Source organism: Sinocyclocheilus grahami, unplaced genomic scaffold (genome assembly GCF_001515645.1).
Source record: "Sinocyclocheilus grahami isolate Dianchi unplaced genomic scaffold, SAMN03320097.WGS_v1.1 scaffold339.1, whole genome shotgun sequence".
NCBI lineage: Eukaryota > Metazoa > Chordata > Actinopteri > Cypriniformes > Cyprinidae > Sinocyclocheilus > Sinocyclocheilus grahami.
The window spans coordinates 600,573-615,123 of record NW_015505518.1 but is presented as its reverse complement, the minus strand read 5'-3'; the positions used below and the strand labels follow the sequence as shown (position 1 = coordinate 615,123).

Here is a 14,551-nt window from a genome sequence, read left to right as displayed (position 1 = left end):
TAAACGCAGTCTTGGTGAGAATTCTTTCAAAACATAAAAAAAATCTTTTGAACAGTAGTGTGTGTAATTTTAGGTTTTTTGATATTTGTGGAGACAGTCTGGAATAGTAAAACCTGACAAAAGGGTTTACATACACAGCTCGTGGCTCTGTGAAGACGTCTGCATGTATGTGCATCATTAGGTCGCCGCCTGCCGTGTACTCCATGACAAAACACACATGCTCTGGGGTCTGGAAACATGCAAACAGGTTCACGAGGAAGGGGTGCTGTGCACTGTTCACGGTCTCGAAAATGCGCTTTTCACACATCAAACTGAGGGAAAGAGAGAAAGAAACAAGAAAAAAATTAAAAACTCATTTCATGAAAAGAGAAGGAATCAACAAGGAAAAAGTTATTTTGTTTACCTTTCTACTTCATCTCTGGCCACGATGTCTCCTTTCTTCAGGGCTTTAATGGCATACATACTGCCTGACTTCTTGTATTCTGTCAACAGAACCTGACAGACACAGATATGATGAATTTCAGAGCGAATGCTAGGAGGGGAGAAGCTGTAGGATCAAAGAAATGATAGAAGGCAAGGAAGGATGAAGACTACCTTTCCAAAATGACCTCTGCCAAGAACAGCTATTAGTCTGAAATCCAGCAGGCTCAAAGCAGTCTTCTTCTGTTTACTGTTCACACACAAACACACACAAACTTAGAAACCACTATAAAGACTCAGATATACCTGGGAATCTTTATATCCTGTGTTTGAGTGTACCTGCTCAGTGAATGTGTTCTGATTTGGCGTTCAGGTGTGGTGAGGTCAGGAGCAGAGACGGGCTCAGTGGCCTGTTGTCGTTCCTGTGCCAAGAAGCAGAGAGAGGGGAGGAGTTACAGGGAGATGGGGAGGGGTTAAATAGGAAAGGGGAGGAGTTATAGAGAAAGTCTCTCACCGGAGTGCTTGTGTCCATCACATCTCGCCGAACGTCCACCTTCATTGGCGAGTCACAGTCTAAACTCAACTTCTCCACCGATATCTCCCTGTAACACACAAATACATAAGTAACGACAACTAAAAACTCATTCCACCTTGTAGGACATGAGCTAGTTAACCAGATCCACTTATTTTACAATACTAATACTGTTTAGTAAATTAGTTGCACTCTAGTTGAGGTTTAGACTCGAATAACAGACAAGTGTTAATAAAAGTTATAATGAAGGCTAAATTAAAATAATTAAAAAATGTAAAATAATTAAAACAATTCACACTGTTGTTTTTTTTATGGAACCTATTCGATATGACTATACATTATTATTATTATTAATAAAATATTTTATTTTATTAAATTATATAAATGACACAAACCAATAAAGAAATATTACTACAGTAATAAAACTATTGTAAGTACTGTAAAATAAAAAAACACGCATTTTATTATTATTTTACAAAACAAATGTAAAATTGCATTACTGATATATTAATCTTAAAAGCATTTTTTAATGGAAAACTTTATTAACAATTTATTAACAATTCTCATCACAAATTTGCGAAGATTGTACAAGCTGAGCAGGTGATCCTTTTCATTATTTTTACGTATAAATGCACATGTACTATGTCTGTTTTTGTGTGTGATTTACCCTGTCTGTACTGTGTGTGCGTGAGGGCTGTAGGTTCCTGTGTTGTTGACGGTTGGTATGGCATTCCTCAGTAACCTCACCCAAGTGCCGATATCAACATTCATCTGCCGAGCTCGCAAGAACGCTTTACCTGCATGTGACCACAAACACACACACAGAAAACACCACTGTTTAACCTCTGACCACTAGATGGCGCTCAACACAATACAAGTCACATGTCATAAATTAAAGTCAAGGTGAAATGACATTCAGGTCAATTTTAAGTGTATTTGGATAAATTAATCAACAGATTCCAGCATTTATTGTAAACAGAGAAAACCTTTATCGCCGTCTCTTACCCTGTTGCTTGGAGAAAACTTTCTTCTGCCGTTTTAGCCGTGGAACCCTCTCGATGACGGGGTTAAAGAAGGTAACCTGAGGCAGAAAGATGGTACACATACGTCACCCACATATTTCAATGGTGGCCAGTTTAGCACATTTATTTGGTTTGGGTGCATTTATAAAGCAACTTTTGCAATAAGCAGTGAGGCAGACTCCCTTTATGGACATAAGAGACATATTTTTGAGTCAACATATGTGTGCACCTCTGCCAACAGCAGTCCCTGTGGTTCTAGCTCTAGTTGTACTCTGTGTTTCTGGTTGTCCAGAAAATCCTCCAACTTGAGAAATTTCAGCGCACACAGAGATCGGTAGTCTCTCCAGTACACTGCGATCTCCATCTCTCTGGACTGCACACATAAATACACACAATGATCAATATCAATATCAGAGGCAGTGTTTTTAGTATTACATTACATTTAAATTCATTTATGCATTTGGCAGACACTTTTATCCAAAGCGACTTACATTGCATTGAAGATATACATTTACATTTTATCAATTTAAACAGCTTTTAAATTTATACTTCCAGTTTTAATTTTAGTTCATGTTTTAGTAATTGTTTAATGTGCTTTTGTTATTATTGTTATTATTAGGTTTTTTATATTTCTGTTCAGTTTTAATTTATTTTTATTTCAGTTTTGGTTCATTTAATACTTAAACTTATTTCAGTTAGATTACAAGGTAATATTTTTTTCGTTTAGGTTTTTCATCAAATATTCATTTCATTTCAGCTTTATTTCAGTTACAGAAAACTATTTTTAATAGTTTCAGTTTTAGTTAACAACAAAGACACCGGTCAAGGAGATCAGAATCAGTATTTGTTTAATTTGTTTAAACTTAATTTAACAAATAATTGTCCAGATATTATATATCCTGACCGAAAAAAGACATAGAACCATGCAAGTCCTAATTTGCATGGCTGTTAACCATTCTGCATGTGCAATCTGCTTTTTTTCCTAGATAAGAATAGCATGCCCTTGCTTGTGTAAGAGTTATTTGAGCTGTTCCAGCGGTAAAGTCACTGATGTTACACAGCCAACGGATTTTGATTTTGTAATTATACTTAGAGCCTATTACCTGGAGCTTTAATTAATGAAACAGACGCTGAACCTCTAATCTGTGTAAATCTACTATTAACAGAGAACTGAACTCACTCTCTCCAGCTCTATGGTGAAGGTCTGATCCCAGCCCTGTTCTCCAACCATCTTCCACGCTGTCTGACCCACGACTGTGTTATCCAGCTTCAGTACTGCGCTTACCTCCGCTGCACACACAGACATGAATACAAATGTATCTTTTAAAGGGGTGGTTCACTGTTTTTTTTCTAGGCTTGATTGTGTTTATGGGGTGTAGTCTAACATGTGTTATTGCTTCATTTAAAAAAAAATATTTTTCACATAATTTACCTTTATTCCACAAAGCTCTGTCCCTTCTCTGAGAAAAGGGCTGATCTTTTCCTTCTTTTATGAAGCCCCGCCCTCAGAAATAGGCGATGAGATCTGATTGGTTAGCTAGCCCAGTGTGTTGTGATTGGCTAAACCACCTCTAGTGCGCTTCTTAACGTCCCGCCCCTCTCCTCAGCTGCATGTGCTCTGGTTGTATTGTAAACAACGTGTCGTTAATATCGCTTATCAGTTTGAGCCCGATTGAGAAGCAGAGGATATTATTGAAGAGGATCGTGCAGAACCTGTGCAAGCACGGCTTTTAATGGTAGGCCTATGTTTTTTGTTTGTTGTTGTCTCATACTTTTAGATATGCTGTTATTTGTAAATGCTACTGCTTATGTTAGCTTTTAATATACTGTTTTATCCCGATTAAAGCTTTAATACAGTACGGCAACTGCACGTGCGTCCATGTTTAACGCTTCTCATAGCTATGTGAAAATAAGTGTAATTGTAACAGCTCAGTCCCTACCAGCCGTTTTTGTAGGCATTAAACTGCCAGAATTTGAAAAGACGATATCTCCGTTTGCATTGAACTTTCAGCTTCGTAACTTTGCAGATATTGTTTATCCTCAAACAGCAACATTACACACTAACTAACGTTAAAAAAGTGAAATCGCAATCAACCACCCCTTTAATTGAGATCAAATTAAGGTCAATATTTCCTGGTTTCTCATACACTTTCTGAATGATTTTTGTGAGTTCAAGCTCAGTAAGTTTGTTGAATACGTCAACCAATCACTCGCCAGCATGATAATGCAACACCCCATGTGTTATTAGCTCAGATGCACTACATCCGGTTCTGTTCAATGCAAAGCTGTCGTCGCACATGACCGACCCAACAGACTTGAGTTATATCAAAACTCACACATCACCACGGACTAATCACACTATGAATGTTACATCCTCCAAACACACACACACACACACACACTCACAGGAGAGTTCGTCTGCTTTGATGGGTGTTTTTCCGCTAACGCTGCCGCTGCGACTATACAGGCCTTTTCCACTCCGCATAAAGGACCGCCCTTCTCCCGGACTGTAACACGGCAACACTACCTGGCTGCCACGGGAACGTCCGGGAACCACCTCTAGTACACCTAAACAGCCCAGCAATATGACCTGAAGGGTGCCTGCACACAGACACACACACACACACACACAAATCTAATTTTAGAAGCCAGTATCTGATGACTTCTACTAAATTAAATTAAATAAACATCAATTTATAGGTGTAAATGATGTTTTTGAATACCAGTGAGGGGAGAGGGTTTGGAGAGGGTGCTGTACTGGTTGTGCAGGTAGGGGGTGCCGTGTCGAGAACTGAACGCTGGTGAGGAGGCTAACACCAGCTCCTCTTTGATAACAGTTGCTTTGGGATGATCCTCAGGAAGTTCTGCTAACCGCCGATCTAATGAATCTCTCAGCAGATCCAACCTCTGAGACGACTCGCTCAGACGACACTGAGCCTGTAGAAGCCGAGAGAAGAAGACATGAGGAATGACCTATTAAAAGAGTGCAGGGACATCAAAACTACCAGTACTTCGGTACATAGTTGATACTACAATAATAATTAAAGCAGTGTGTTTATTTAATCAAGTTGAAATGGAAAGCTACGGTTTACATATAATATAATGATATAATGTGGTCTGTAAGATTTTTTTATGTTTTTAAAAAATTTATTTTAATTATATAGAATTTTTTTTAGAATAGTATTTATTTGATATACACAAAAAAAGAGAAAAACAGCAATACTGTGAACGATTTCATACATCTTAAAATTTAATCCTGTGATGGCAAAGCAGAATTTTCCAGTCTTTTCCAGAATTTATTCCAGTCTTCAGTGTCACATGATCCTTCAGAAATCATTCTAATATGCTGATTTGCTCAAGAAATATTGCTTATAAATATCAATAGTAAAATCAGTTGTGCTGTTTAATATTTTTGTGGAAACGGTGATACATTTTTTCAGAATTCTTTGATAAATAGAACATTCATTATTTTAAACAGTTTTTCTTTTTGTAACAATGTAAGTTTTGACCGCTTAACTGAAAGTAAGAATTTTGATCGATTAATACTATCAGTTAAATGGTTTAAAAAAGTTTTTTTTTCCATGTTTACTGCAAGGTTAAAGAAATATATGTTATATATATTTGTTAACTCACAGGCGCGTATCGACAAGTGCAACCACACGCCTAAACATATTTCGCTGAGCAAGCACCTGCTCTACTTTCACTTAGCTAACTGTAGTAGTAAACACAACACAATGGCAAGTGGCAATACTGGATAAATGGTTAGCAGAGAATGAATCCGTGAGTGAATGTATTCAAAATCTAATGGATTATAGCCTAGAAAGTGCACAAAGAGCGCTCCCCTTATAATCACTGGAAAGCTGTCACTCAGTTCATCACAATCTTACAAAGTTAACTTAAAGTAATCAAAGAAGCTACACACCGCACAGTTAATCTCTTATTTACATCATACATGTCCATTCTATTTTTATTTATTATTCTAATCTTATCAGTTAACGGTTATTGTTCAGATAACAAGCGGCAGTTGTCGGTCTGGAAAATCCCTAATATATAATATAATACCTCTGACATGGCCTTCTTGTCCTGTACTTTATTGGCTCCAAGAAGTCTAAGGACATTTTTTGCTCCCTCTGCGACGGCATGCTCAACGCGGTAATGGTGTCTGAGCTCCTCAATCCGTAGCTCCATACCACATGGGTCCGGCTTTCCTGAAGAGACATACACAAACAGATATATTAGGCTATCAATATCACTCCCACAGTGAATTATACAAGCTATTAGCCTGAATGGGTCAGAGCCATGTCAGCCCTTGTAATTAAACAGCAAGAAAGAAGAATATCATTTCAAAATGAATCCACACAATACAGAATTCAAACTGCAAACTGCACCACCTCTTTTGAATTAGAGAACATTTATATATAAAGTGCAAAATCTGAAAGTATACTAAAAATGCGGTTTAAAATGGTTTTAGATGAAGACGAGCATGTCACACTGCAGGATGCTGCTGTCATTGCTTGAAATGTCAACTACCCATTAACCATAATGAAACTGAACTGAATGTGAACCCATACAGACATCAAGTCTACACTTTAAAAAATGCTGGGTTAAAAAGGGACAACCCCAGCTATTGGGTTGTTTTGACCCAGCGGTTGGGTTCAAAACATCCCAACCACTGGGTCAAAACAACCCAATAGCTGGGTTTGTCCCTATTTAACCCAGCATTTTTTAGAGTGTAAGATACAATAAAAGGTACATGAGGTTGTGTGCATCTATCAGACTTTAAAGAGGATGAGGGATGATTTTAGATCAGCACAGTGAGTTTCCATATAGTAATTACTACACTTATGCAAACTAGGAGAGAGCCGAGGTAGATCAGCCGAGGACTAACATGCTGCCAGCTACAGACTTTTAGAAATAAGAGGATTATTAAGGATTATAAACTGAAAGATTAAGATGCTGTGGTGTTATATTATTCTGCCATACCATCAAAAACATTGCCATGCTGTTCCGGGTTTCACATAAACATTTATTTTCATCGGTTTGGTTCTGTCTGAAATACAAGCAGTTCAAAGCATTCCAGTCAATAAACGAAAAGATCCTATGTGCAGGGAATATTGTGAGTGTTTAAAAATCTTCTCTCAATGTCTAACATTGAGACTACAGGCTGTTTACTATTTCCAGATTTCCATATATTTTTAATATAGTTGAGACTAGAAAAGCGTGTGCTTGTGTGGGAGCTAGTGCCTGTGTTAGGACTGTCCCAGTAAAATCATTTATTGATACATCACGATACTTTCCCCATGAGCTGCTTCAAATGACTTCAGGGTAAAAAAAAAACATGACAAAATGAGAAGTATTGAAGGATTGACTGCAGAGGTTTTCGTGTCCTAATAAGGCATGAAGCCGAATGCAGTACCATAATTTCGGAAACAGACTCTCGGGGAGTGCGTGTGTGTACATGTACACATTGAAGGTGTGTGTGTGTGTGTGTTTATTCAGGAGTATTAAAGAATGTGTGTTAACTAATGCTGCTATGAGCCTGTATTATTTTTGTTTCATATGATATAATACAGTCTCTCTGGTCTGACTGAATTATGCTATAATCAGCTATAATTACTGCAAAATCATGTAAAGCTTAGGTGTATGTAAGCTGTTTATAATTTTTTATTATATTTTTCACTGCAAAAAAAAATAATATATATATATATATATATATAAAGGATGATGCATTTATTTGATCAAAACCACAGTAATATTGTGAAATATGATTACATTTTAAAATAACGCTTTTATTCCTGAGCTGAATTTTAATATGGTATTTAGTATATACTGTTAAAGAAATGTACTTGAACTTATAAGTTTAGGATTGAAAGATATTTATTTAATGGTTACTGGGATACATTTACTTTACATGAAAATTAACTAATTAAAAGTATGTTAATGCTTTTATTAATATCTATTTAAATGTCTTTGTGCTTTTATATTACAGCTTCTTGCTGTAAACTGTTAATCAAGAGGTGTGTGTGTATGAAGCGTAAAGGAAAGAGTAGGAACTGACTGTCATCAGTTACCTGACCCTGTGTTTGTGTCTATGTGTGTTTGATTCACTCCAAGCCACACAGGGTCATAGCACACACCTTTATCGATCTGTATGACCTGCGCTTACTGCTTATGTGTGTGAGTGCATGCTGTTTTCCAGATTGAATAAACCGTCCAACTCAACCAAAAACACCCTAAAAACACACACCACTCGTCTTCTGGGATTCAGGTGGTTATTGATCTGTTTAGTTTTCTGCTCATCTAAGAAATCAGACTCTAAAAGCAACAACGCAGTAGCAGACACACTCAGTCATACCCTGTGTATCATCATTGTGTTCATAGGCCTGCACTGCTTTCCGGATCTGCATGCGGATGATGTCAATCTTTGTCTTGCTGTCCTGTAGCATCTGCTGAGCTGTCTGCAACATCTTCTTATCCTAAAAGCCCACACAAACACACACCATTGTAGTTAGTAAACAGTGCATAAACATCTTTTGACAGACTGGCTCTGTTCCAAAATAGGCCTTGCTGCCTACATAAGCTGCACTGGAGTTTGAGTTTGAGGATGAATTTTGCTAACCTAATAGTGCAATACCCTAATACTCAAAAACACACAGCACGCACAAATATTAGATAAAGTAATCCATTTGTAATTAGATTGAACTACTTTTATTTTCACTTTGAGTATTGAATGACATAAAAATAAAAAAAAATGACGTGTCTTGCCTCATCCAGCATCTTCCCAGAACACCAAAGTGCATTCTGGGATTGCCTTCACCATGATTATGCGATGCTGCCTTTGATTTTGGAAGCAGCATAATTAATTTGACCGCATAATTTGTACACTACTGTTCAAAAGTATATGGGGTCAGCTAGGTTTTTTTTTTTTTTTTTTTAAATAAATGAATACTTTCATTCAGCAAGGACACATCAAACTGACAAAGACTTTTATTGTTCCAAACAAATCATATTTCAAATAAATAGTAATCTTTTGAGCTTCATATTCATCAAAGAATCTTGAATAAAAATATATAATATAATATAATAAATCATGGTTTCCACAAAAAAAATTAAGAAACACAAAATTAAACACATAACAGACTTCTTTTTAATGATCTATATATATATATATATATATATATATATATATATATTACCAACCCCAATCTTTTGTAAGGTAGTGTAGATCACTAAGTTTTGGAACAAAGCCTTTGTTAGATACCTTGGTGGAGCCATTGGCGTAGATGGGGATCATATTTTCAGCCCCCTGTTTGACTTTGAGTTCGATGTTTAACTGCCTTTCCAGTGCAGCGATTCTCTCCTTATGTGCTGACGACCTGCTCTCTGCTCCTGGAGACTGAGGAGCATCATCTAGTCGTAAGATGTAAAAAAAAAGTTAGCCAAGGGACTTAGGAACAGGACTTGCAATATATAAAATCAGGGTTTTTGATACAAAAACATGAATTAATAATATTTCAGGCATCTATAATTTATGTCTTTAAACAAATGTATTTTTGTAGGACTGAATTATTTATAAGTATTGGAATTATGGATGTGCATCCACTCAGTAAATCAAAACATTAATTCAAATATATATTTATATTTGAATTTATATATATATATATATATATATATATATATATGATTATTTATAATTTTTGTGATCTAAAAAAACATTTAATTAAAAACATTCTTAATACTTTTTTAATTGTAAAACAAAAATTAGACAAATTGTTCTTAAAAAATTAAAAAGCCTATTTTTCTTTGATGACATCACTAAGTCATCATCTCTCATATACAGGAGTCTGTGTCCACTCACCACGTGAATCATCTGTCCCTTTGACGACGATATGAGCATCCAGCTCTTGTAGCTGAGCGTGGAGCGAGTCCAGGCGTCGACTGGAGCTCCGCAACTGACTCTCCACCTGCTGCGCATTACGTTTATCTGTAGTGGCTCTGCGGAGATTCTCTGCCCCCTCTTTAATCTTCAGCTCCTTCCGGATTTCCCTACGGATTCGCTCTCTCTGTTCATCCAACCGCTGCTGAACACTCGAGTCAGAGAAATCTGAGCTGTGGTCCAAGCCAAGCTGCTCTAGTACTGACAACCCACCGGGATCACTCTGCAAAACAGAAAGATGAAGTTTAAAGATGAAGCAGTCCCAGTCTCAACTGACATCATCTGACATAGCCAGACTTTTGAATGTTGGCATGAAGTCTCATCCACATTATCTGGCCAAGAAGTGCCCACAGGAAAAGACCATCTGACCAACAAGTGCAATGTTCTTCATTTCGCATGCTGTTGGGTAAATCTGAAATCTATGAGATATGGAAAAATAAATAACAAAAATAACAGTGGAGCCATTTTTAACATGTGTAGATTTTGTGGTCAAATATGGCTAATCTCTGTGAATGAATTATAAATGATTTCACCTACATCAGTTGGAAAACAAAATTGGGAATATAAAATTGTGCTCTAGGATATACCGTTTGCATACCACTAAATATCACAATTTATTGCAGTGTCAGTGTCAAACTGTCCCATTCCATGGATTAGCCTACTTCTTTCCTGGTCCCTTTAAACACAACTTTATTTCCCGGTGGACTGATATTAACCTGTGCACCTTGACTCCTGGAAATTGCGCAGAAGTCATGTCAATTTAGTAGAAGGAGCTTGTGATATTTGAAAAAGTTTTGCAATCTACACCAGGTTTATCCTCTGAAACATAACAAAACATTTTTGAGTAAATATCTTAAATATCTCTTAGAAATTGTGGAGAATTTTGTGCCAGAAACAAACTAAAAAGTGCCTATCACCCTACTTGAAGTTACTTATATTAGATTTACACAGCTCTGAAATCAACTAACTACAAATTACTGGTGAATTCCAGACATTTGGGGTAATTTCCCCTATTGTTTTCCATCCTGCTGACTTCCACTTTGGGATACTACTCATTGCTTCCAAAGATACCCCTGCCTGCCAGAGATAAATTGGGCAAAAACGTTGGCAAGTAAAGACATCGGCTTCTACTGGTTTAACAAATGAAAACCCAGAGCATTTGAAATCAATCAGTTTTATTTTATTATGCTCCAGAAGCTTTTGCGGGGAAAAAGTGTTTATGCTTAAATTTACCGAATTTGAGGAATAATATAAACTCTTAGACAAAAGAGCTTTTTGAAAGCAACTGCCATTGATTACAAATGAATGCAAACAGTCTGAAGAAGTTTATTTTAACAGGGAAAAAAATCAATGCTGGGATCAGAGGTATTAAAAAAGCAAATATATCAGATGCAGCAGGAACAGGATGGATCATTTGCTAAGAGAATTTTACTTTATGCAAAAATGTAAAGATACACAACAACGGCTTGCCAAAATTTCAAAAGGACACTGAAGAATTAGTTACACACTAAAACCACTTTATAAGACCTCAAACAAACGTTTTACAAGTTACGCGGGTTTGCACACTAGTCACCCACTAAACAATCGGGAACAGTCAGCCAACACATTTTTACACAATTATGTGATTTTTAACATTGTTTTACTATCTACCAGTCATAATTGGTGAAACTGAATACAACGGTGACAATAATCTCCTACTGATTTGCTATAGCAACACTCTTCCTTACACAACCTATGAGAAACACATCCAACTGGCAAAAAAGCAGTTTTTAATCTGTTGATATTATTTTGACAACCAACAATCCTGTCAATCATAGAATGTCACCTGTATGTCCAGATATTCCCAGTGATCCCATTCACCAGACCAACACATTCTCCTCTCTCCGGCAATGAGACTAATATCCAGTAGCATAGAAACAGAGAGATGAAGGAAAAGAGAGTGAAAGAGATGAGGGACGGGAAAGCTGTGGTCGAGGGTCGCCCTCCCTGTGCAGGATATCCGGTTAAACCTCTGCATGGTCTCTTCCTGTTTTCTGCGAGTCTTGGCTTTACTAGATGACACCAGTATGGGGAATAAGGCTATTGTTTCTGTGTAATGTGTCTTTTTCAAGTAATATTTAGCTTACAACGTGCAGGCATTGTTAATTTATTCGTCAGTTTAAGAATTTATAAAAATATTCATTCAGCGTGACAGAAGACTTCTAAGAAACTGAGGCAGGAAGGACCTTCATAAACAATTCAGAGGAACATGGAGAAAAGCATTAGAACATGTGTGTGAGAGAGGGAGATAGCGATATACCAAGATAAACTAAGTAGTGGGGGGGTGGGGAGAATAACCAAACGTACATGACTGTTCTCAAGTTTGTGGTCAGTAAGATTTTTTAATGTTTCTGAAAGAAGCCTATTAAAAAAAAAAATACAGTAATACTGTGAATTTTATTACAATTTAAAATAACTGTTGTATTTAAATATATTTTAGCGTAATTTATTCCTGAGCTGAATTTTCAGCATCAATACTCCAGTCTTCAGTGTCACATGATCCTTCAGAAATCAATCTAATATTCTGAATTGCTGCTCAAGTAACATTTCTCATAATTATCAGTGAACTATCAAACAGTACACTCTCAGAACAAAAGGTACAAAAGTTGTCACTGGGGTGGTACCTTTTCAAAAGGCACAACTTTGTACCTAAAGAGTCCATGTTGGTACCTTAAAGGTTCATATTAGTACCTAAAGTGTACATCTTAGTACCTAAAAGGTACAAAAGTGTACCTTTTGGAAAGGTACCACCCCAGTGACAGTTTTAGTACCTTTTTTTCTGAGAGCGTAGTGTATAGATCCCCATAAATATATAGTTCAGTCATGAAACTCTAGATGGCGCAGGCTGATGGGTTGTTGACGTAACTGATGACATTCAGAGAGTTAAACGACTTGGCACAAGCTGATTGGTTCATGCTGCATATGCAGCCAATGAGCTTACTGCCTTGCATTTATATGGCTGGCTAGCATTCACTAGAGATTCCTGCAGCACGCTTTCAGAGTTCCCTGAAAACCTCCACCTTCCCCAGCTCCACCTGTATAGATCTGCTACGGGTTATTTTATATGCTATTTGTACAGCAGCAGTATGTCTTAAATTCTCACGGCACTGTATCGCCGTATGAATTGGCAGTAGCAAGTTCCTGTACTTGCTTGCAGCAGCAGCAATAATCTACAATTACAACAATAACCAACAGCAACAGCAATTCAGCAGCAGCGTAGTAGATCTGTTCCGCCAAAACCAAATACATTAACATTGTCATATCCATCACCACGTTAAATCTTCCGAGAGTTGTCATGATTGAACATTATATATTACGATATACTTGTTTTTGAATCCAAGTTGTAACTGGTTATGTTAAAAGTAGCCTTTAGTCTGTAAAAGGTCCAATACAGCTGGGCAATCTGAGGATTTTGTATCGTGATTGATCTTGAAGACATCCACAATCTACTTTACAAACAAATCATAGAGACTGTGACCTTTTATGTCCTATAAACGTGTCATATTTTGTTGTTAATATATCCTCATAGCTTTCAGTTGGCAGGAGTTATTAACATGTTAGTGCAAGAAAGAAATATGGATGAATGAGAAAGTAAAGAGTGGGATGTGCTGGACATTAAAAGGAGTTATTAAAAGTGCAATACGCCACAAAAGAGAATCGAATCCGGTTAGGCCGGTCACGATAACAACTTTTTGTTGTGCTATATATTGCCCCAGAAATAATTGCAATAAGCGATATTATTGTCATTTTAAAGATAATTTTATGCCACTGAATATATAATCAAAATGTAACAGCATAATAATGCAAGAAGGCCAACACTTCCAAATGACAACAAACTTTTAATTTTTAAGAATATTTAAATCATGGGAATTATCATAAGTATCAAAATATTAGATACCTTAAAAAACAGTAAATAAACATTTTCTAACAAAAAGTGCAAAGTAACAAGTAGAAAAAAGAAAAATGCACAAAGTACTTGTATGGAGATTTTTCCATCTACAGATTTTTCCCGGACCTTCTTTTCTCTGAAAATTAAGGGTGCACACTATTGCTGAAAAACACAATCCCTACTTAGCAGTCAGATGTCTGTATGCACAAAGACACAGATCCCTAAACAAGACCATATCTGCAGATTTAACTTTTTTTGTTGAAGAATAATTTTTTATTTGAACTAGCACCTCATGACTACACCACGTTAATGTACAAGAAGCTGCAAAAGACACAAGCACAAGTGGAATGTACAAAACATGGTGACATAAATTTTTAAGTAAATATAATGGGCGATATATTGCGTCGCCAAAAATGATTGAGGGCATGTACATATATTGCGCGTTAAGTCGATATATTGTTTATTGCGACAGGCCTAAATCCGGTAATGACCAATAGGCAGCTTTCTGTGCGCGCTCCAAGATGGAGAGGAACATAGGCACGTGAAGTTTATTTTAAGCATAATAAACGGTCAGATGCACACAAAAATATCAAAATGTAATCACCTGCTTGGTGAGTGTTCACATAAACAGTCAGTTTTGTCTTAAGTGAACGTAAACAGTTCGTAAACTGAAAACAGGACATGTCAGTAAATTAGATCCATTGTGTCAGATC

General features: G+C 36.7%; 1 protein-coding gene across 3 annotated transcripts in view; it reads right to left on the bottom strand.

Moving 5' to 3' along the window:
* The window catches only part of LOC107603033 (serine/threonine-protein kinase N1-like), a 42,449-nt gene that overhangs the window by 3,464 nt on the left and 24,434 nt on the right, over positions 1–14,551 (bottom strand). For 2 of the 3 annotated variants that reach the window (XM_016295726.1, XM_016295724.1), the window contains 15 exons: positions 9,833–10,133; positions 9,236–9,384; positions 8,330–8,450; positions 6,037–6,182; positions 4,698–4,911; positions 4,381–4,575; positions 3,155–3,264; positions 2,204–2,347; positions 1,958–2,033; positions 1,620–1,749; positions 935–1,022; positions 760–842; positions 595–670; positions 404–495; positions 135–311 (listed from right to left, as the gene is read on the bottom strand). In XM_016295726.1, coding sequence (XP_016151212.1) covers positions 135–311; positions 404–495; positions 595–670; positions 760–842; positions 935–1,022; positions 1,620–1,749; positions 1,958–2,033; positions 2,204–2,347; positions 3,155–3,264; positions 4,381–4,575; positions 4,698–4,911; positions 6,037–6,182; positions 8,330–8,450; positions 9,236–9,384; positions 9,833–10,133 — 2,102 coding nt within the window. Of the gene's footprint in view, positions 1–134; positions 312–403; positions 496–594; positions 671–759; positions 843–934; positions 1,023–1,619; positions 1,750–1,957; positions 2,034–2,203; positions 2,348–3,154; positions 3,265–4,380; positions 4,576–4,697; positions 4,912–6,036; positions 6,183–8,329; positions 8,451–9,235; positions 9,385–9,832; positions 10,134–11,735; positions 11,830–14,551 lie in introns of those variants that run through there. The other variant, XM_016295725.1, reaches the window with a different exon arrangement.